Source organism: Crocodylus porosus, unplaced genomic scaffold, assembly GCF_001723895.1.
Source record: "Crocodylus porosus isolate Cpor-Errol unplaced genomic scaffold, CroPor_comp1, whole genome shotgun sequence".
NCBI classification, from domain to species: domain Eukaryota; kingdom Metazoa; phylum Chordata; order Crocodylia; family Crocodylidae; genus Crocodylus; species Crocodylus porosus.
Window position 1 is genome coordinate 44,049,780 of NW_017728949.1, and position 24,484 is coordinate 44,074,263.

The following is a 24,484-nucleotide window of genomic DNA, read 5'->3' on the forward strand; positions in this document are numbered from 1 at the left end:
GGGGGGGGGGGGGTTGCCATCGTAGAACCAGAGAAAACCAAATCATACACTAGAAGTCAAACACCTACTAAAACATGTTTTGATTTTATTACAAAAAATGTTAAGTTGTGTACTGTATATAGAAGGGATTGAATAATAACTCAAAAATAAAGTCTCATTTTTAATATTGCGTGGTGGGGTGCGGGGGAGTGTGCACGTGCGTGACACTGCGGAGGCTGGGGGGGCATGGAGACTGCCCGTAGGCGGTGGCGGCAGTGTTGGCGGCAGGGCCGTGGCAGCAGAGAGCTGCCACAGGCAGCTGTGACAGTGTTGATGGATTGAGTGGGGAGCTTCTGCAGGTGGCTGCAGCGGTGTCAGGGTTGGAGGTGGCAAGCACCAACTGGCAGTCAGTGACCACCCACAGATGCCGCTAGCGGTGTCAGTGGTGGTGGTGGTGGTGGGAAATGGTGACTGCCTGCATCGGTGGCACTTTTCACAGGGGGTGCACTGCCAAGCTGAGGGGTTGCATGTGCACCCATGGGCACCCCCTATGCATCACCAACATGTGTGTACAGTGGGATGCAAGGGTGTTGAGGGTTGTGGCTCTGTGGGGGGGGGGGCATAGGGTATATTGGGGTGTGTATATATGTGGGAGCAGGGTGTGGGTGGGTGAGGTTTCTGGGATGTGAAGGAGGGTGGGGGGTGAGGGGATTCCCCCACATGGCATGTAACCATGGCAGCAGCAGGCATGGGCGCTCAGGGAGCTCATGCCTGGCCACCTCTATGGCAGGGGCTCCATGCTGCATGCCTACAGCTCCCACGCTTGCACCAGGAGAAGCTCCATGCTGGACTCCGCAGGGAAGCAGCAGGTGGGGTGGGGCGCCCTCCACAGCACAGGGCAGGGAAAGCAGCCAGCTCTAACACCGGAGGCCACGCTGCACAGTTCCCAGCTGCAACACTGGGACCACACAACGCAGCGGGAACTAGCCCAGACCCCACAGTTCCCAGCTGGGTCCTTCTGCCGCCAGCCCGACCCCTGGGGCCCTGTGCTCCTGCCCACTGTCACTTTCCTCCTCGCACTTGCTGTCTTTCCCCTGCCACTTCCCTTCCTTTCTGGGCTACCACCACTGCTCCCCCACCCGTCTGCCATTCCCCACCACTCACCCACCCACAGCGCATGGTTCCCAAGTGCAAGGCGGGGACCGCACGGTGCAGCAGGAGCTAGCTGGGAGCTGCATGGTGCTGGCAGGGCCAGGCTGGCTCCTGCTGTGCTGGCAAATTTCCCCCTACCCCTCCTTATCCAATTCTCTGCTCCTGGGCAGAGAGGAACAGCCCTAGGGTCACCAGGCCAGAAGACTTTGCTAGGCTGAGGGCTAGGGGTGAGGGGAGCTGCGGTTGGGACAGGGCTGGGCGGGCCTTGCTGCTGCTGCCGCTACCATCCTGTCACTGGCACCTTGTCATTTTTGACAGGTAGCTAGGGGCAGATAAATATTAATTTTCTAAATTTTGGGGGGCCCTGTCAGCCAGTGCTGCTCTAACCCAGTTCAACATGCTGCAGACCTGGGTGCACATGCAAATGGTGTGCCCAGGAGGAATAAACTCTGACATAAACTGCATTGGAGTTTATTTGGGTGCGCTAAGTGTGAAAATTAACATGGAATAATGTCAGTACAGAGTATTTTTAATAGTCTTAATTACTGAACTCTAGCTCTTGAGATGCCCAGTCATTCTTAGACAAAGCCAGCAGAAAAGCATATGATTCATAGAAAAAGAAATCACTAGTTAGGAAAATGAGAGCATACCACAGGGGTGAGTGCATGGATGTATACACACATAGGTAGTACACATATATTTACACACAGAAACCTATTATCTTTGCTAGGGTTACAAAAGCCAAGCTCTCAAAAGTCAGGAAATGCCAATTTTTTTCTTTAATCTTGTTCTCTGAAAAAACTGAACTGTAATTACACTTAGTTTTGCTTTAAGAAAATCAGCTTGAGACAGAAGCTAAGTGAAATTTCAGCCAGGGCAGTTAAAGTTTCGTAAAGAATGCAGCCCGAGACTAGGAAATGTGTCAAACAATCATAACCATAAACAGAGCTACCAGCTCTGTATATAAAATACGGACAAAGACAGACACATGCACTCGTGTATGAAGCGGAATCCAGGGAAAAATAAATCTATTGCTTTACACTAGGATTTATAAATTGGGTTCTCAAAGAAGATTCTAGGTCCATGGATCCAAGATGCTGGAGGAAAAAAACACTTTAGGTCCCAGAACATAAACATCTCTTTTCACAGTTGACTAGTGGAAAAGGCTTGTTAGTCATTTGATACACACAAGAGATGAGCTACGAGAGGTATAATAAGTTGTGTTGGATAGTAATTCACTCAGGGATGTGAGGGGTTTCCATGGAGCCTGTTCTAATTTTCACAAATTAAAAGACCAGCATGTGCTACATCAAGAGGTAAAATTATAGAAAATAGCTTACCAAATAATGACACTTATGTGGGCTCATTTTGAGTCATTTCAGCTGAAGCCAAGCTAAATTTAAAATATTTTTTCAAAGTAGATTTTTCATTCTCATATTTTCCTGTCATGCAAATACAGACGTCATGGGTTAGCTTTCTGAAGCTGTCACCAAATTCACAAATGAACAAACATTTAATTTTGCTCCTCCAAAAGCATTAATTTGAAAGCAACAAGCTTAATCACAATATCCTCCCTCCCTGCTGCAGTGCTGATACTGTTAAGCTAAGTGACAGTTTGGCCAAAGGCATAAGCTACCATTTTGTGAACCTCTCAAGATTCAGAGCTTAGTGAGTTGCATTAAAAAACAATTTAAAAAAAGTCTTAATGTAGTACCATACTGAAGGTGAATAGTCTTTAAGAGCAAAAAAAAGTTTTCTAAGTGTGGCCCCACTACTCAGAAGACCCTGGCTCCTACTTCAAAGCATTCGGACCCCAGCAACACAGCAAATTGTTACTGCTGTGATGGAACATTAGATCCATTAGAAATTATTACCTCAGATGGCTGCATCTAAGTGTGTCTAGGTTACTATTCACTGTGTAAAGCACCCTTTAGTGAACCTGAAAGCAAACAGGTAAGTTGGAACAGAAGCATCAGTGTTATAAGCTCAGAGCAATGGGCCTGACTCAAAATGAATGCATTGCAATAACCTGGAAGTGAGAAGAAGGGTTTACTATGCTGAGATCATACAGTAGAATTGCCAAAGTTGGAATCCTCAGATTTCAAAAAAAAAAAATGCAGTGCCATAGAGCAGCCACTGATTACTCTCCGCAGTAAGTCCTATTCTGACAAAGCTCTGTGTATACTGTGAGAGACTATTCCTATAGACGGCTTATCTTTGTTGATAAGCAGTATTTCATTCTTCCTTGAACTAATGATAAATTAGCCACTCTCACCCACATCCCTAGGCAAAAAGATCACTGCAAAATCAGAAAATGAAATCTAAATACCAGTCACATCTGCATACCAAGTTTGGCAGTTGTGCATACAGTACAGACTGAGCAAGAGAGGTGGTGCAATGAAATCCTGTAAATATTCTTTGAAACAAAGAACAAATATTATATAGGAAATTTGGATCCTCTCTCAGGGGAAAAGAAGCCCCCCATTGAAGGAAAAGTCTCCTCCACTCATGAAACAATGTAAAGGTGAGTTGACATAGGCTGTCTATAATAGAATTAATATATTTAGTATCTGTTATGATCTGAGTCCATCTCTAAAAGATAGTTATACTTTATTAGGAAGAACTTCTTCACAGAGTGGCCAAAATCTGGAATGGGCTCCCAAGGGAGGTGGTCCTCTCCCCTACCCTGGGGATCTTCAAGAGGAGGCATCTGGCTGGGGTCATCTGACCCCAGCACTCTTTCCTGCCTGTGCAGGGGGTTGGACTCGATGATCTATTGAGGTCCCTTCCGACCCTAACCTCTATGAATCGCTATCTTCAACTCTTTGGAATCAAGTCTAATAACAGTCATAGTGTGCACATGAAGTTGCTTCATTGCAAGCTTCTCAATAAACCACACTAAGAAAAATACAGTTTAATTATAGAGACTCAAGAAATTAAATTCATCACTGATTTAATTCTATGAACAGAGTTACTCCAGAGATATATTTGACTGAAGGAAAACAAAACAAAACCCCCCTAACAACTTGATTTTATGTACATCTCATTTTCTTAACTTAGCCTTTTATTTTTTATCAGTTTACAACAGCAAGAGCAGACTGAGAAAGAATTTAAACTAAAATGAGGGTTTTTGAGTGAAGTCAACAGTAAAATAAAATTAACAGAACCAATTTATGATTTTTTAAAATACAGTTCTATAAGTAAAAAAAGAAAAACACCACACCAGAGCTGCATTTATGTACAAAATATTCTGCATACATTGACTATTAAACACTATTTAGATACCAAAAAGATTCCAATAAATATATTTTGGATCAGGTGGGGAGAAAAAAAACCCACAAAAACACAGAATGACAGCAGACTTTTATTAACATATTTTACACTGTTGATTACTGCATTTCTAGTTCTGTATTTTTCTGATGTGTTATAAAGATTTAGATTCTACAGTAATGTACTGTACTTAAATGATCATTCATACTGGATACCACATCAGAACTTTTGAGTTATGATACACACACCCACACCTACCACTCTAGCTTGGACCTGTTAGTTTTCAAAATAAGCTAAATCAAGTGGGATTATAAAAGTTATGGGGGGAATCAAAATTCTCATTTAGCAGCATGCATGTATATTCAAGTACAATTTTCAACCAAGTGCTTTTTTTTCCTTTTTAAGTTGACTGGTGACTAGTTCACCAATATCAAAATAAACACTATGAGATATCCAAATGTTAGAGTTAAGGCTAATAATTTTACTTCACATCCATATGCACAACCATAAAACATTCCATTTTAAATAATACACAGTAATCAATTTCTGGATACATTATCTTTTGTAAATATAACATCAGAGTTTCAAACTACAGATTACTCAAGTTCATGAGCCCTGTAACAATGTTATGCTGGAGATGTAAAGAATTGTTTTGCTCTTCAACCACGCTTACAAAATGGCCTGATATTCATAATGAGCAATGCAAAAATATTACAGGCAGTATTAAAAAAAAGTATCATTTTGGAAAAGACATAGCTATTCAGTTGGTGAAACAGAATAATTCTAATCTTACAGGACATAGTCTAGTATTTTTTAAATATATATATATGTAAATATAAAAAACAGCAAACCATTATCACATCTTTTAATTGTAGATTTAAGGAAAACTCTTTGCTCGCAATTTTTTTAAAAATTGTATTCTTCTGCCTGTTCACTTTTCTTGACTACTGTACAGTCCTTTTACTTCCCCCACTATACACTAGATAATGGTTTCCACTGAGATCCCTGAACAGGGACCTGTTTTCATCTGTGTACATGGTTTTATCAAGATGTTTTTATTTTACACATATAAAGTATATTTTACAGAACAAGCAATGAAAGTCAGAATTACCAGCAACTGTTTAAGAGTATGATATGAAAGAAATAAATGTCTGTCATCTCTGAAAAATGCTTAGTTGTAATATATTACAAACCAGTATTTTATCTGTATTTTTCCTGCCTACTTACAGTATGAAGTTTAGCCCAATCATGCCTATTCTCATAGATTTTAGGCCTTCTAAACAAATTGTTTATTTGGAATTCTTCCAGTGAGGATGCAGATGCATTGCTCATTCACCAGGGCCATCTACTGAGTTTTTTTTTCTTTTTAGGAAATCAAGCAAAAAGAGCAGTGATTACTTTGAACAAATACAATACGGATGAACCTCTTGAGCTGAAAGGAAAGATCCAAAATTATGTTTAATTTGCTGGATAGCCTGCACATTTCCAAATCTAATCACTCTGAAACATACATCTGGTTCATAATGAAAGGCAGGCATGCATGCTTGTAATTAGAATCTACCATGTTGGTTGGCTTACAAATTGTGTATATACAGTAAAATCTCTGTGTGTTATCACTAGCAATTCACTCAAGTGAAGTGGCAAGTTTCATTTCTGAAAGAAAAAATAAGAGTATGTATTCTGATTACATTAAGAGCAGCAAGCTACCTAAATGTACAGTTACTTCACTTATCTACGGAGAATATCTATGAAATTCCTGAGAATGCATACAGTTTTCAGCAATGCCTGAACTCTTTCAATAGATTTCTCACAATAAGTGAAATGGTTTTTAAAGTTCTATTTTTAGACCAAGTGTTACTATACAATCTCACAAATCATGTTTTACAAGTCTTATATAATTTAAATGCATATCAAGCAAAAATCTCAAATCAACACAAGAAAGGCAAAGAAAAAGCTGTTCAATATGTTTAGTAGCTGTGGTACATATACAGTGTTTCAGCAGAAATTACTAAACAAACAGCTCAACTCAGAGAAAAATAAAAACCTTATGGTCATCCCCAGGACCTGTTACTGCTAAACAATTTTAAGTATATCTTGTGCTTCTTGTTATTAGTGGACTTCAAAAGCTAACGAAAACAAAAGCAGACTACTGCATGAATTTTTCACACAAGTCAGAAGAAATATTTTTAATTTTAAAATTACTGAACCATTAATTTGGTAGCAACAGCACCTAATTATTGAAAGACTCCCTATATTGGCATAGTTTTACTTGTTTTCCTCTCACAGTGAAAGAGCTAAACCCCCATTCAGTTAAAGCCACTTTCAGTCAAGTTGCATTTATTCATGCTAAAGGCAATGAGATGATGATGATTTACAATCCATTGTAATGTGGCCCCCATCTTTTATTGATGTGATCAAAGGTATGTGACACCCATTGCTGTTCAAGCACTTTGTATCTTTCCTTGCATATGTAGAGAGGTTTACCACGTCTACAGAGGAAGGGAAAAAAGAAAATCAACTGTTAATAATGCAGAACAGGTGGAACACTGCTACATAATGGCCCTATATTCATAACAAATGTTCTAAAAGTAAAGTCAAATTATGTTTCCATTTGTTTTTTTTTTAAACATACATGCACACAAATGCCTGAAAAACAGCTCGACTTGCCTGGTGCTCTGTTTGTAAAAGCCTCTAACGTAGAACAGGACTCGCAGGAGAATGAATCACAGACAGAGATAAATATTAAAATGAAGATTGCATCTTTATGAACTTTTAACTTCACTTTGAGGTGGGGAGGTACCCTCACCCTTGCTCCAAAATATATTTGGGTAGTTTGGGATTAAGTGGCCTCATGCCATGTAACTAAGGACCCTGCCACACATTACATTTAGGACATGTTAACTGAACTTTAATGCGAGCATCCATACCTTCCAGTAGTAAAACATGTGCTCAGTGCAAGTGTACCATAGCAAGTTACTCCTCCAACAAAAAGCTGTGCCTCTAAATGGTATTATATGGCACATGTTCAACTATTGTGGGATTGCTCTATGAAGAAATACAAATTCAAGATTCTGCATCAAAATCAGCTGTCTGTCAGTCCCAACCCCAGCACCACACCGGAGCAGTCAAAACTGCCAGTGGCAAACCTGGCTTGCTCGGCAGATCCAGCAGTAGAAGTGGCACCCTCTTCCAGGTTCAGCCCTCCATGTCTCCCTCCGCATGCCAACAGTAGCAGAGACCCATCTCATCCTAGTATTCCAGAGCCTGGGCATGTGGGAGGTTGTGGGCTCCAAACATGCATTTGCACATCCTCACAGGCAAATGTGCAAGCTGTGACATCCAGTATCAAGGTCAGTGGCAAGGAGCGAGGCTCTTGCCCTGTCCAAAGCAGGCTGAGATAATAGTAAGCATTACCAAGCAACTGCTCAGGACACATTCTAACTTGATGAGGAACAACGTTTACTACAGGCTAAAGAAAATGTGTGCTAAGTGCCCTTGTGTGACCAGATCCTAAAAGTCAGAGCTGACCTCTTCCAACTAACCTCTAAAATTTTGCCCTTCTCTGAATCTTCTCATTTCCTTCTTCCAAGGGGGGAATAAGTGTTTCTATGGATACCTGGTCTGTGAAAACTTAAGGTTTCCACTTTTTAACTCTGGGCTAGTCAGGGTTAATAAGATTATTTGCAGTTGTTTACCTCTGCAAACAAGCCCCTTTAACCTCTCACAGGTCTTAAGCACTGTAGCCTAATTGCAACTTATAACCAAACTCTTATATTCAAAATGCCTGCCTGTTTTCTCTGTTAGACTAGATGCTGCAAAAAGGTGGGAAATCCCACTAAACATCTCTTCAATATCAGGAAAAATTGCTTCCTGATTCTTCCAAATGTGTGGTGAGTTAGACTCACAATTCAAAAGATACCTGCACTGTAGGGTATCAACCAAGTATACTACCTGTTGTGAGGGATTTACACAAAAGAGTGATTAAGGGTACAGTCAGCTCTCCCTCATACTACTGTTCAGCCAGTATCAGCTAGAAAAGGAAGAAAATCTCTCCTTCTACCTTTCTCTCCCTCCCCATCTCCCCTCTTGTGCTGTCAAGAGAAAGAAAGGGATAGGAAGGTACCCTAATGCCAAAAGATTACCCCTTCCTTTCCCCTCCTCTCTGTTCAATCAAATAATCCAACACCCCACTTATATGTGGTTGGTCAGTATTTTGGAATAGGCTAAGATACAGCTAATATTATTTTAATGCTATATTTCTATGAAAAAATCTAACAGGGAAGCCTAGATCCCCTCTACAGTTACTACTGAGCATCTACAAGAACAGACAGTCAATAGTAGAATTCACTAGGTTCTTAACACTTGCAGCTCTGCATTAAAACAATATTTATATCATAATACCATGATGATTTAGGCTTAATCTGCCTTGCAGGGGTTGAGAAAGATTTTTCTTCCTCATTGCACAAGTAACCGGATGTATTCTGGAGTTTTCCTGCCCTTCTCAGAAGCCATCACCAATGGATATGGGACACTGGAAAAAGCAAGCTGGTGTTCTAAGGTGGCACAAGGAACATTTTTGATGATTGACTGAAGCTCAGGATAAAAATTATCAAAAGATTTGGGGTTGGGAAGAAATTTCCCTGAACTCAGAGCAGCATGAACTGTGGGGAGTTCTCACTGCCCTCTTGAGGGTAGTTTGCTTATGTGGATCATCTGAAACCCCTGGCAGATATATGTTTATTTAATGGTGCGATGGGATCTGACTCCCAATCCTAACAATTGCGCATCCAACCATGCCACAAGTGCATCAGATCCAAATCATACCTTTTCTACTTGCCAATGCAGGTGGAATCCAGGAACACAACTGTGCCACAAATGTAATGTCTGTCAGGGGTTTAAGCAATCTGTTTAAGCAGGGGTTTAAGCAATTTCTTCTTGCTATACCAGCTTTGGGCACCAGCTCAGTCTCTCCTATCCTGTGTTTGTGGCACACAATAATTTGATCTTCTGCAGACTGGAATGCTCTGGTGTAACTAAAGTCACAAATCAAAACTTAATGATCCACAATATACAGGGGATCAAGACTAGATTAAATAATGATCCTTTGTATCCTTGAACTTTATAAGATCTATGAAAAATAGCTCTTTCAGGATTGAAGAGAAGGAAGACAGTGAAAACTGTATGTAATCCTCTATAAAGCTTATATCCTATCTCTCTGAATCAATGAATAGTACTCTGTGTGGATCAGTAGAAGGCCTGCAAGATGCCACTCTCATTTGTCTAAAGGTGGTAATCCACAGGCACCTTTGCAATTAGCACAACTTATTTAATAAGTTCTACATTATTTATTTTACATAGAGAAGGTGAATATAGCCATTAATATAAATATAATTATAGCATTTCAGTTTCTACCCATGTGCTACTTCAGAAGCAATCTACAATAATCAAGCAGCTCTGGTTCACTGTATTACATATACTTAAACAACACAGCAAGATCTAAACATGCTTATGTTAAAATGTTACCTAAGATCTCTGTCTTCTTCACCATGTGCATCTAGATAAACAGAACCCCAAAGGCAAAAGCGATGGCCTCGAATAATGATGATTACAGATGCATTGATCAGAAGAAATATTCCTGTCCCAGCTCCACAGTTTTGAGAGTGCTGAAAGTTATATTTTGGAGGTAAGAGAATAATAATAAAAAGTTGAAAATGTTTTATTGCAAGTGCACAATTTATATATTTAGTCACGTCACTTGCCAATTTAAGAAAGTAAAGCCTGCCCCATACATTTTATGAAGAAGCAAAAATATACTACATATATGTTGTTGTGACACACACACACACACACACAATATTGGGATAGCAGCTTGAGAAAATATTAAGCAGAACAAGCTACCCAGACACTCTAATTTACTATAGGGAACTGTAATAACTTGTTATTGGCAGAAACCTATCACTTAGTATGGCAAAATTTTATGTTTAGTGGACAGTGAGAATCAGATATTGTCTTCAATGCTATGAAGTATTTATCTTTATCTTACAAATGGACACTTGTTGCCATACACTGCTCCTAAGCTTTCCTAGCATACTATCTAGAGGGTCACCTTTAAAAAAATATTTAGGATTGGGGAGGTTACATTTTTCATTATTCTCAAACAACATAATCTTTATTAACTGAAGCAATTCATTTTTGTAATAACTTCAGAGAGGTAGCACTACTTTCCACTTGTAAAACACCTTTTATCCAAAGGTATCAAAGGATTCCAGAATAGTATATAAAACTTGCGTCTTTTTTTCATGGCTATTTTTAGGCAAATACATTCAGAGATCAGGCTGAGAAAGACAATCATGGAAAATATATTATTTAAATTAGGTGTTAGGTATGCCCCTTTCGTTACTGTAATTTTGCAGTGAGAAAAAAATTATAGAAGCAAAGGGAAAATATGGCATTGAGACCACATTTTCAGAAGTTCCTGCCTACTACAGGCATTTGATTGTTTCAGGCTCAATTTGACAGGAGGGATCCAATTTGCACCCATGACCTGGCCACCTAAAGTATCTGTTGCAAACACTGGGAGCTAAAGACACCCAGTTAGGCTTCTTTGGAAGCCAGCTTGAGATATCTAGAACAGGGGTGGCCAACCTGCAGCATGGGTGTCACATGTGGCACAGGCAGCCTGTGTAGCACACAGCTAGTTGGGGAAGGGGCAGACATTATGGTGGCAGTTGGGGCAGGGAGCACAGGGCAAGGAGTAAATAGCAGAGCAGCAGATAGGGCAGGGGAAGGGGGTCAAAGTGGAATTTAGGGAGGGTGTGTTAATTAATTTGTGGCTCCCCCACCACTGATCTAGGCCATATAGAAACAAACACCTAAAGTCTGAAAATACTGCCCAAGTGACCTGCTCAAGTAACTCACTGCATCAAGCCTGTAGCAATTCAAATATAAATCTGTTGCCCTGAGCACAGGTTGGAATGGTTTTGACACTATGGACTGCTATTTGAAATTTCAGGGTTTATCTTATTGATCATGCATAGGTGTTTGTGCACCTAACAGTGTTAATATTTGCTTGGCATCTTTAAAAAGATTTCATGGCACCCTGGTTGAGAATCACGGTTCTAAGGACTCTCCTCAAGCAGCTTCCTTGCGGGAGGGCAGAACCCTGACAGAGATGGACACCCACTAAAACTTTTAATTAAAACATGTTTGGAGAAGAAAATCCTCAGAAATGAATAAGGGCGGCAAAAATTCTTAGTAGTTTTAAGATTCTCTTACTATCAAATTTGCATTCATTATCTCTTACCAGTACACATTCACAGTAACTCTGTTGTTTGCAGCAAAGTCCTTTCAAGCACACAAATGTACCACAAACTAAACAGACGGCAGGATCTTTGGGGACCTTAGTACAGACAGTACAAGTCTTTCTGTGATAATACTGGAAGATGGTATTATAATTCTCAGGCAACTGAAGGAGACGTGGCAAGTCCCACTTAGGCTCCTGAATAAGCAACGCCTAAAAAGAAAACAAGAAAATACAGCTGTACATAGATTTACTTAAAACCAACAAAGTAAATGTCAATCTTCTTTGAAGAAAAGGAGTGTGCGCTTTGAGATTTTATGTTCTTACTGTATTCCACACAAGCTCAATTGTGTCCTGTGACAGACACCTGCCCTCTAGCTGAAGACAACTAGATGTGGCTTTCTATAGCAGTGGTTCTCAAATTTTTGCACATTACATCCCACCTACATAAGGTCAAAAAATCCTGGTCCCACCAGTCAGCAAGCAGGAAGAGGTGGGGGTCTCCCAGCCAATCAAAGCGCACAAAAGCGAAACCAGAAGTCCCATTGTGGCACTTCCAGTTTCACTGCTGCAACCTGAGTCCCACCTAAAGGACTTTCGCATCCCACCGGTTGAGAAACCCTGTTCTATAGCAGTAAGGCTTCCCCCTGAGAACTCTATGCCTGAGTAAGCTGTTCTGTTTACCCAACTTTTAAGGGTGTAACCTGACTACTATTATTTTTTCCCCAAGATGCAATGATATAGCTTTTCTAGACATAACTAATTTCACAGCTAAAAGAAGCCTAGTCTATGCTGAGGAGGTCCTCTAACTATGGTCATCCAGGAGTGGATCCAGGGGGGTGCAGTACCCCCCTTTCAGTTGACCACACTGCAAAAGCAGCAGTTAGGGTCTTTTTTTAAGTCCATGAAACAAGTAAGTATCCTCCCCTCCTCTCCTCAGTGGCCCATCCTCTCCCCTCCCCCATCTACCACTGATGCTATCTCCAGCTGTTCCAGGGGCAGAGGTGGAGTGGGAGCTCCAGAGTTATTCCTGCCCATTCTAGCTGGGCTGTGCGGGAAGTCAAGCTCAGTCAAGAACAGCAGCAGCAGGCAGGTTTTACCCCCCTGACCAGTCCCCCAGATGTTCCCTGCCACTCTGAAAGCAGGCATGGGGGAAGGGAACCTGCCCTTCACCACTGTTGCTAGCCAAGCCTGGCTCTACATGCAGCCCAGTGCCAGCATGGCAGAAGTGGTTCTGGAACTTGAACCCTGCTGCCCCCTTCCCTCTCCTGCTGTGTGTGTGTGTGTAGGGGTAGGGGGTAGAAGCAGGGGTGCAGTCAGCCCCATAGTCCCCTTTATAAAATCCTGGATCTGCCAGTGTGGTCATCAGTGGGTAGTCAATCATACGATTTAATTATTGCTAATCCCCAGTACAGACCAGCAAAACTGCTACTTATACTGAAATTTAGGACCAAGATTTTCAAAAGAAAAAGGTGAAGTTAGGTTCTGAAATTTGTACTGAGCAACTGGCTGTCAACAATTCACATGAAGTCAACTGGAATTGCTGAATACTCCATACACCTGGAATATTAGACAAGCCAATGCCTAATATTGGTTTTCTAATTTTACTGCCTGCTATTATTGAATATCTTACGCTAATTTTTTTTAAAAGAGCCAGCAAATGAGCTGAGTCTACTCAATTTTGCAGTCAGCCTGCTGACAGGCATGTAAATAAAACTGAGTATATTTTTATCATATTCCCGTTTTGCAATTTTACAGGAGTTTAGAAGGCCAGGAATTCAGTAAAATACAGTAAAACAGCAATTGCCTATTTTCAAGTGTAAAAGGTACATATAAACAGTTTTATGACCATGGCTGGCCATAGCCTTTTGGATAAATAAGATCTACTGGGGCAAAAACACTGTAATTAAAATTTAGGGTTCACATTTTCACAGCATTTAACTTAAATTGTACATGCAAATCCTATGCAATTGCAATAAGTGCAACAATATTATGGATTCTAGAGTCTGTCTCTTTCCTGCCTACCTGGCTCTACAAACTTCAAAAATATTGTTTCAAACTGTGTGGTATTATAATTATTGAAATAGAAAATGAAATGCTGTAATGGATACCTATTTAAACTGACTGCAATTATTTGTTGACCTAGTTTTTCACTACACAATGGATGCGTTTATTGGGGACCTATACAAGTGCTCCAACATGCTCTGATTAGAATGTGCTGGGAGTCTGCTGTGGCGTTCTAACTGGAACGCTCCCAGGTGCTCCAACACCATTTTGAAACACAGGATACTGAATACATGAGGCACTGCAGGTGTTTTAATTAGAGCAGCTCCCAAGAGCTCCCACCACCACCACCCTGGAACATATGTAAAAAGGCCCATCATGTTTAAAAGTTTATTTAATCGATCCAGGCCCTGATATGGTTAAATGCTTCCCTCTGCACCATTCAAAAGCATCTCTTACAGCTCAATCTATTAAAGATCTTTCATTTACTTGACTGTCAGTTTTACTTCTCTTTTCCACATACTTTTCACTTCTCATTGCAAGAGCTACAGTAATCTATTTCAGTTCTTAATCAACATTAGGTTTATTCTTTGCCTCTTTAATTGCTGTGATAAGTAGGTAATCAAGATTTTTGTAATCTAATATTATTTTGCCTTGGTAAGTAAAGATCAACAATGCTGAATTTTAGGATAAACAGTCCACATTTAAGCTATTAACCATATCCTTGGGATAAATTTTCAAGCAATTATTACAGGAATTTATAACTCCCTGACTTTCATAGGTGTTGGGATAACAAATGTAATCAAGCTAATATCCCAGGCTGGAAATGGACTTTGAGACCCCTAACTAGACATAAAACTAGTTTTTTTCTGACACAGTGCCTTGTAAAAAAACCTATCCTCTTGTTTTGTCCATAAAATCTAGAAATATAAAGTGGAATGGGACCTAGCAGTGACCAGATGGAAAACTCTGCCCTCCTTAGAACTCGAACTCTTCTGGGATCTATCATCTTATGGTCTTATGTTCAAGCTAATAGTATACCCATTTTTTGACAGGCCACTGATGCTCTGTTTTCTATCCTCATCAACTTATGCGCTTTCATTTTTCCCAAGTGTTTTAACTGAAAATGCTCAGAATATTGACAGGCAATACAACAAGTCCAATTAATGAGTGGGACAGGTCATATTTGTTTATTTGGCAGTTTTCTAGAAGGATGCAACTTCTGTAGGATCCTCAAAAAATGCTACTTCAAATACTCATCTCCAACTTTCAGAAAGCACATGGTTTTGAAGTCTTCCTTTTCTTCTTGATAAGATTCCTAACCTGTCTAACCCATATTCATTAAAACTATTTTGTTTTGTTAAAATTTCATAAAAAACAAATTTTAGACGCTTTTTTAGAAACAGAAGTGTATGCGTGCATACAGTGTAACAAGTGACTCTTCTTACACATCAACACTGTATTAAGGGGGTTACATTTTACGTACCTTAGCTTGTTCTGGATGCCCATCTGCAAATGAAGCCAATTCTAAGCACCACTGAGATATCATGTCAAAAGCTGGCACTGGCCAATCAAGGCAAGAGGCACTAGTAAACTGATGTGTTGACTGAAACGATGGTAAGAGACCCAGGCAACTTGCAAGAACAGTAAATTCTTCATGTTCCTTTTAGACATGAAATATAAAATCTTAGCTTATTTTGTTATAAACACAAAGTATTACACTATTCTTGTCAATAAATATGCCTCAATGACTTTACAGCTGTCTTGGCAGATCCTGCTTGGAAGAATATTTGGGAGGAATTAATACAAAAAGGCTCTAGTTTTCCTAAAACAATGAGGACTGTATTTTCCAATCCACAAAGTTCACACTTTGCACTGTTTACAGCAGAGACCCTCTCACCTCAGTTTCCCCCAACTAGGGAATCTTCATTAGTGTAAAGATAGAGGCACAAGTCTCTATGCCTGAAGATTTTGGTTCCAATGACAAAGAGAGAAACAGTTTCAAGGAAGGAGAGAACAGAGAGTAAGGCTTTGCTACATCCTACTCCTGCAAAAGTCCCTGAAGACCTTACATTAGGGATATAAGTTAAAGCTGCTTTGTTGCAGTGGAGAAGAAAGCCCATGAAATTTTAGCTTACACTAAGTCTACCCATGACTAAAGGAGTACTGCAATCTACAAATTATGAACTAGTTTTAATATTACTTTGATAATTCATGACAGAAGCAAATAAATGTTTAGGACTCCAATCCTACATGTATATTCTTTACTTTTTACCACTCAAACTAATTTCAATGGAGCTAATCACTTGCCTAAAATTAGCTCGTATATCACTTGCAGAATTCTGGCCTAAGCTAATAATTAGAGAAAAAGACAATAAAAAGGTAAATTAAGGCCATAAATTTTAGCAGAGAAAGTGAATGGAATAAGAAAACATAGGGGAAGATGACCAAAAGAAAAAAGTGAAGCATTTATTAATGAGTTAGGGTATGTCAAAAAATGCTCACAGGCTTGCAAGAAATATATTATTAAAGGAGAGAGCAATGTTGATAAGGTATAACCAAGGGTAAGAGAGAAGAGGCTTCAAATTAATAAATGACAGGACCAGATTATAAAGTGAAGTTAAGAATATGTACAAATGGAAAGAAAACTTATGTTGGAGAATGTAAAGAAACATGCACAAAAGATTAAGCCAAATATTAAGACATTTTGCAAGAATACAAAATAATAGAAATTGGCAAAGGAGATATTACAGCTTTTTAACAAATGCATAACTGATTGGCAGAAAAGATACTGAAGATACATGACTGGCTTTTAGAAGGAAAGAACAGGAGAGTAGACACATGCCAGAAACTAAACTAAAAATAAAATTATACACTACGTAAAATCAGGACCATTTCCAAGCACATATGAACTGAAATGCCTAGCAAGCATCTGGCTCCAAGTTAGAACAAGAATCATTACAGTATTCTGGGTTGAAAAGGCCACAAGGTAAACTCTAGCAAATACAACTGATGAACTTATATATGGATAAAAATGACCTATTACGAGGATCTTTCTGTCAATAAAAGATTGCTCTTTCCTGTCCACTGTAATTTTAAAAAGCAGTAAGAATAATTTAATTCTATTTCCATGATGATCATTTCACTAATATATATTCTTGATAAATTCTAAATACTTGTCCTAGGTTCTCTATTTAATTTTATTTTCCCCTTTTACTTCAGACCACTGTCCCTCCCTCTGCCCTCTTATGCCAATGATGGCCAACTTTCTAGGTAGACATACCACCTATTAAACCCTCTGCCTTCACCAGTGCCATTCCAATCCCCTTCCCCTAGCCAATCTGCTGCTTTCCACACTATCTACTGCTGTGCTGCCCGTCCCCTTCCCAGTCTGCCATATGCCACACACAGAGGCTGCCCATGCCACTAGTGGTTGGCCACCCCTGGTTTATATGATTACAAGTATTTGAAAGGCATATACCCAATTGATCTATTTCTAGAAATAAAGCTTGTTGAAACAAGAGCAGGAGCTATCTGTACTGGGGAGCAATGGAATCACACATTCACATGTACATGCTGTAGTCCTATGGAAAGAGGGGGGACCTTGGATTGGTGGCTGGCAAAACTGTCCATAACTCCATCTAGTTTGGGGTGGGCAAAATGTTGGATCTGGCCAACGGCTCAACTCCATTTCCCAGCAGCCCCTGCCCATGTTGCTGCAGCAGATTTCATGAAGACCCCACCAGCAGTGGGGCCATGACAGCACAAAACAAGGGTTTCCAAGGAGACTGGCCCCAGCAGCACTGCCAGGGCATGCAGCTGGGTGGGGAGCTGCTCCGGGGCCCAGCCTGGGATCTTGTCGCGGGGACACTGTGGTCTAAAGCTGGGGGAATGGCATGATCCACTGTCTGCACACCTCTGCTTGGGGTGTGCAGGCAGCAGATTGCAGTTTTGCCCCAGCTCTGGACCATGCTGTGACCACCAAAATATCCTGGCCCCAGAGCAGCTCCCCACCTGGGTGCATGCCCTGCCAATGCTGCTGGGGCCAGTCTCCTTGGAAACCCTGGCCTTGCACTATCACAGCCCCGCCACTGCTGGAGTCTCCACAGAAACCGGGTGCAATGACATGGGCAGGGGCTGCTGGGAAATGGAGTCTACCGAGGGCCTGATTCAGCCCTTGTCTGCCCCAATCTAGAGTAGGTGAGCTTGCAAGCACGCATAACTAAGTATAAACGTAAAGGAGAAAAAACACTTCTTCCATGAATTCCTGGAACAGATTCATCCTGAAATGTTATGTGCTTGGTATTTGCTTCAAGCTATTTAATTCCTGTAAAATTTCATTGAAACAGGTCCACTATTTTTGAAGAAGGGACTAACCTATAACAAGGCCAGATGTTTCTAGAATATTTTGGCTTTTATGCAATTTTGGTACCTAACTCTCTTAAGTCACCTTGGCAAATTAACTACAGCTACAAGCTCTTTAGGGCAGCAGCTCTCTTATTTGTATTTCTTGTGCATCTCAAAGCTTGCTGTCAGCACTTACTAAAAATGTTCAGTGCATTCATTTTTTAATTCTCAATTGGAATGCGGCAAAAAACTTTATATTCACAACCGAATGTGAGAGTCCATGTATCAACATTTAATATTTATGCCCCTCTTATAGCAATGGTGACAGGAAGCCAATTGTTTCCTCAATACATCTAAATGTTTAAATGCAGCACATTCTTTATTTTCAAGTCCTTTATTTTTCTCATAGCAGAAAAGCAAATGGGGCTAAGCCCGTAAATGCTCTTCATATAGAACTTTTAACTTTTAATGGAGTAAATGTCAATAAATTGGAGGAAATTACATCCTGGTTTCACTTCTGATAAAAACTAAATATAATCCTTTAGAAATTATAATAATCTAGCACATGGGTGTCAGACATATGGCCTGTGGATCCGACTTGACTCATGGAGCCCTATGATCCAGCCCACAGGTCTTGGACAGATGGCACACAGGCTGGACCTGGCACTGCAGCAGCACAGGGAGTTGATCCAGGGTGCATGCTGCATGCAACATCCACAACAGACGCACCATGCTGGCTCTGGGCCTGGTCTGGATCAGACTGTGCTGGAGCCAGTGCACAGGGCAAGTCTAAATGGAGAGCCATGACAGCATGCACCCCATGCCACATGCAGCACGCATGGCCTGTCCAACCCAATGCACTGCACATAGCATGTACTGGCCCTACGCTGGGGCTCACTGTACAGACAGCACAGGGGGTAATATGGGGCATACACTGCATGCAGCACCTTGCCGGACTGGTACTGAGTGCTGGCTCCAGTGCATGGTCCCAATCTGGCACGCAGACCAGCCTAGCGACCCTTATCTGACAACCCAGGTCCAGCATGCTAAAAAGCAGTGCTGTTTAATTCTTGCTGGAATAGCATAAAGAGAAACATTCTGTGGATTTTATGTGTTGCCACATAGCTATAAAAATAAAGGTGAGATATTGTGACCAGTAAGTGACTGAATCCTTCTTTATTTAAAATTCTATTTACATACAACAGAGTCCAATTATTCCTGCATATGAATATTCTTTAGACTTCCATGAGTTATGCAAATGAAAAGGAAGGATCCAGCCTATAATATAGACCAAAGCTCTACCCATGACTCCTGATACTACACTAAAAACAAATCTCTTGAGCCTTACACCAATGAAATCACTTATTTAAATGCATCTTTAGTCTGCTAGGTGCCAACCAGGAAGTGCGTTACATCTAAACAGATATACCTGTGGCAATATAAAACACTGAAATTCTCAATTATTCTGTAGGTGAGACACATTCCCCAATAATGATATGCAATTTAACAGAAAAAACTCTCAGACCTCTGCTTATTGTACCTGGCAACTGGGTAAATCCCCTCCAAAAAGATGGTGTTGAAGAAGGCTTGTGATCCTGAGGAAAGGCAGACAGAACTGCTGTAGGTAACACTCTACTGATTGAGGAGACCAAACACCAGGGCTAATCTACAGTGAGAAGGAAAAAGGTCATATTAAAATTCTGCTTTGGCTACATCCACTCCTAAACAAGTAAGTCTCATACAATTCAGGTTAAAAAGTGTGGTGTGTTGTACATTACTTTTCAAAGGATGTAAATTCACTACTATATTCAAGTCATTTAAGAATATAATACCTTCAACTTGGACATTTTACAAAGCAACCTCACTGTAACAGATGTAATGGCTTGTGGGCCATTATAAAACCAACTCTCACAATCTTTTCTAATAACTTTTTTAATAAGGAAATATTCACCTATAGATCATGTCAGAAAAGAATTTAGACTGACAAATCATGTCCAGAGGAATGGGCATTGCACTGGAAAAAAAATTGCAACCTCAGTTTTTTGTATTGTTTGTTTCAATACAATCAGAAATCAGGTTAAGAATGTATAGAGTCTAAAATGGGATAAATATTGGAGAAACTGTGGTCAGAGGAATTTTTATGCATAGATGGTGAAACGTCCAGTCACCAGGGAGTATACTTGGAATTAGTTCTTAATCAAATATTTGTATTGCTTGGTTTTTGTCAGCAAATAATAATAATCCTTTGATAATCCTCCTGAAGCTTTACTGCAGAAAGAACACACTTCAAAATAATGAAGACACAATTTCTCCTCTCTTACTAGTCACTTTGAGTCCAATTTCACTAGAAAAAGAAAAATCATCTTCATATAGGAGACTTATGGCATAATATGGACAGCTGTTTTTATAGACAAATTAAGATATCGATTAAGTACCCACACCATATACATGGGTCAAGAAGATACTTAAGAGACTGTAGTTTCACTCAGTTTAATAAAATCACCAGGAACACCAGATCCTGAATGATATCTAGACATTCAGTCTGTAATATGGTAACACCCTTATAAACAAAGTAATTTGATGATCATATACGGATTATGTTTCTCTAAACCAACCTACAGCTGTTTTCATGATTATATTGTTCCTGATAACATAATGATTTGTAAACCAACTAAAACTTCCTAAATAAAAATTTGTTAAAAAACATACCATGGGTAATTCATCAGTTTCTCCTTCCACAAATATCTTCCCTTTAGAGAGCTCGCTAATCACATGACCCAGCAATGTTTCCCAAGACTTTTCTCCATTTGCTGTATTCTGTGAAAAAGGCAGAAGAAAATCATGTTACCGATGCCATGGAGTGACTCTTATAAACACATTTTGTATTGAATGGATGATGTTTTAAGTATAAGTAAATGCTACAGAACAGTACACAATATTTAGGATTCAAACCAATATTTGGACAGGCAAAAGCTAAAAAAATCCAATGCAATTCAGGTGCAATATATTTAGCATGCACAGTGAAGTTAAATAGCAATTCAATTGTCAAATGCATGCATTACATACAATATGACTGTAACAGAGGGCCTACTGGGGCCGATCTCCGCATGGCCCGCCTGCCTGTTCTTGGGCAAACCGCCCACCTTCTCGCCTGCCACGTCTTGGTCTTAATTAATTAATAGATGTAATTAAATGGGAGGCTGCCCATTTACTGCCCCGCTGATAGGAGGCGCTATCTGCAGCTCCATTCCTCCCCTACACAGCAGCCCAAGCATCGCAGACGACATCATTGTTCTCATACATGCCAGTTCCCCACGATGGGGCCCAGAATCCTGCTGTAGGACCCCCAACTGAGTTCCTCCCTTCAGGCACACTCTGCTGTCATCATACCGGGCCACAAATCTCCCTGCCATCCGTTCCCCTTCAGGTGCGGTCCCCTCAGTGGGACCTTCAGCTCACACTAGCCCCGGCCCACCTCCAGGCAAGTAGGGACCCCAGGCCCCTGGCTCTTGGGCGTCCCTCTCAGTAGGCCTCCTTGCTCTTCTGACCCTCCTGGTCCTGGCCCCCACCTGGGGCAGTCAGGGGAAGCTCTGGCAGGCCTCGAGATATGACCCGTACTCTTTTCCCGGGGTCCCCCTCTCTGGGTCCTCCTTTACGGATATGGGGAGCTGGGGTTACCTCACACCATGACTGGTGCCTCAGGGTCTCACAGGGGACTCTTACTTCCCCCCTGGGCAGGTCATGGTGTTAATACTGGTGTTATATTCAACCCAAACTATGCCTCCTTGCATTGGAGGACTTACTGGGGTCAGGACTCAGCTCTCTCTCTCTGGCTGAGCCCCCTCTCCCTTCACAGGCCTCCACATGCTGCCCCCCTCACACTGGGGGCTCCACACACTCGTAACTCCCCCTTTATTTGGGGTCTCAGGGCTTCCCCCCACAGGTGGGCTCATGTGGCTGTAGCTATGTCTGGCCCCAACTCTCCTCCTCTGAGTCTCGAACCCCCACAGGGCTCAGGCGGCCTTGGCCACACACGGCCTCCAACTCTCCTCCTTGGGGCTTGCACCCCCACAACTACCTCTGGTGTACGTGACCCACCCTAAGGTGAGGGCTAGGGGTTAAGGCACCCCGAACTGCCTTTCACCGAGGTGATCACTGGCCTGGCATTTCCTCAGGGCTCCCATGCCACTGGGAGCCCCACCAAGCCACCCACTCCCGGCAGGGTGTAGTTTCCAGTCATACCTAGGACCAGGAGCCTCCTACCATCCCCTACAGCTCCTCCCTTACCTCTGGGTGAAACTCGGCAGCCTTCAGGCCAGCCAATGTTGTTGCCTGACCTCCAGCAGCCAAACTGCCTCGTTTATATAGACAGCCCTGAGTCTAAAATGGGTGCCCTCATTAGGCACATGGAGGATGCCAGCTCCAGGGCCTTAAAGTGGCAGGCACACCTAATGCCCTGCCACAATAACGACAATTTCTAATAATGTATTTCCCACTTTTCCTGTATGATAATAAAAATGCTGGTTTTAAAATTAGAGATGATAATTTTATGATTTATCATCACAGTTTAAATATAATTTAAACTTGAAATAACCCATTCTAAAAAAGTAATTCCCTATAATGTGTTAACACAAATGAGAAAAGAAACATTTCCCATTTACACTAAACAGGGAAGATGCTATGAGAAAATGAAATGCTATGTACAAAGTATGGGTAATATTTACTACAGGCAAGAAAAAAATTATTCAGTGGAATTATTTTTTAATTGGTTACTTAGACTTGTACCATAGTAATTATGACTTAGTAAAGCAAAGCATTTCAGGAAACAAAATAAGCCAAGGTGTCTCCATAAATATCTTCCTTAACTTTATATCAAAATACATACAAATAGTACTAATATTAGATAACAATGTTAGTGTATGTTAGTATAGTATAACACAACTACCAATGAGACATAAGGATGATTCTTTAACTACAAAAACTAAAACAAAACAAATAAAATGGGCTTAAAGGTTTAGAATACAACGAAGTATAAAACTGAACAACAATTTCCTTAATGTACAAAAGTTATAGTTATCTCTGTCCATCAGGCAGAACGTAAGGCAAGATGGCAGCTTAGAGACTAACTGGTTCACAGAGGCATGAACTTTGGTAGGCAACAGCCCAATTCACCAGATGCTATGAATGAAATTGCAGAAAGAAAAGGTTTTAAATAGAAAGGGAACAAAGAAAAGGGGTGGGGTGGAGGGAAAGACGGGGAGGGAGTACTGCTGAGTAGCAAAAAGTGGGCTGAATAGCTCAAAAAGAATAAATAAAGCAGTTAACACATTTAAGGTAAATTAGTGGTTAATAGCTGCAGGTAAAAACTAGCCCAATAAAAATCTATATTTTGTGTTCAGACCATGCGTCACACAATCCAATCTGTGGATGATTTAGTGTTCTACAATTTCACATTTGGTTTTTAAAGTTTTGTTGTTTAACGATAGCCACTCTGAGCTCAGTGAAGGAATGTCCAGGGAAGTTAAAGTGTCCTGCCACAGGCCTTTTTTGTCTTTCTGGAATCAATGGCAAATCAGTGTAGATTCATTCTTTTATGTAGCAATTGCCCCATCTGACCAATGTAGACAGCAAAGGGGCACTGTAACCGGGTGACGGCATATATGACATTAATAGAGATGACGTGGTCTGCATCGATGATGGGACACAGCTAGCATCTGGGTCTGTAGCAGGCTTGCTGCTGGCTTGCTGAAAACTGGAGTTAGGTAGCCTGTTGCTAGAGAGATGTTGTCTGAGTCTGGGAGGGTAAGGAACGGCTAATATCTGTAAGCCATGAGAGGTTTGTCCCCTAACCTTGAGATGGCTATCATTTTTCAGCAGGGGCTGCAGATCATTGTAGGTGATGATGAGATGAATTCTGCTGTCCTTGTTACAGGGCTGGTATTGCAGCAAGTCAGAGCAGAGTGGCTCTATTATTTTGAGTAACTATGGTTTTGGGACTGTATTATAAGTGTAAGGACCTGGAATAGGGCTTCCTAAATTGTGTATCCCAGTCAGTGGGATTACAGCAGCTATGGTTATAACACTGACCTTGGCTGTAAACAATGGATGTAGTAGTGTGCTTAGGATGAACACTGGTGGCACAGAAATAGCTGTAATGGTCAGCTGGTTTCTGATACAGCATGGTAGCGATGTAGCCATACGAAGTTTCATAGTGGTACCCAAGAAATGAATTTGCTGGGTGGAGCGTTAAGAGTCAGTTTGACAGAACAATGGAAATTGTAAACATTCTGATATATCAGTTTTCATAACTCACTTTGGTTGCAATTCCCATCATGTGAATTCATTTCCATGCGAGTCGTGGAGAGAAGGAACAAAGGACTAGCCCTTCTCATTACTTAAACACTTTGCTCAGGCCTAAAGACAGCAGTTCCA

At 40.9% G+C, this 24,484-nt stretch overlaps 1 protein-coding gene across 1 annotated transcript in view; it reads right to left on the reverse strand.

The window, feature by feature from the left end:
• Positions 1–4,482: 4,482 nt before the first annotated feature.
• UBR3 (ubiquitin protein ligase E3 component n-recognin 3 (putative)) overlaps positions 4,483–24,484 on the reverse strand; it is a 239,638-nt gene continuing 219,636 nt past the window's right edge. Inside the window, exons 32-37 of the mRNA XM_019553730.1 lie at positions 20,762–20,869; positions 19,593–19,718; positions 15,192–15,368; positions 11,705–11,914; positions 9,925–10,064; positions 4,483–6,890 (exon numbers count right to left, since the gene is read on the reverse strand). Of these exons, the coding sequence (XP_019409275.1) occupies positions 6,773–6,890; positions 9,925–10,064; positions 11,705–11,914; positions 15,192–15,368; positions 19,593–19,718; positions 20,762–20,869 (879 nt within the window). The 3' untranslated portion in view covers positions 4,483–6,772. The remainder of the gene's footprint in view (positions 6,891–9,924; positions 10,065–11,704; positions 11,915–15,191; positions 15,369–19,592; positions 19,719–20,761; positions 20,870–24,484) is intronic.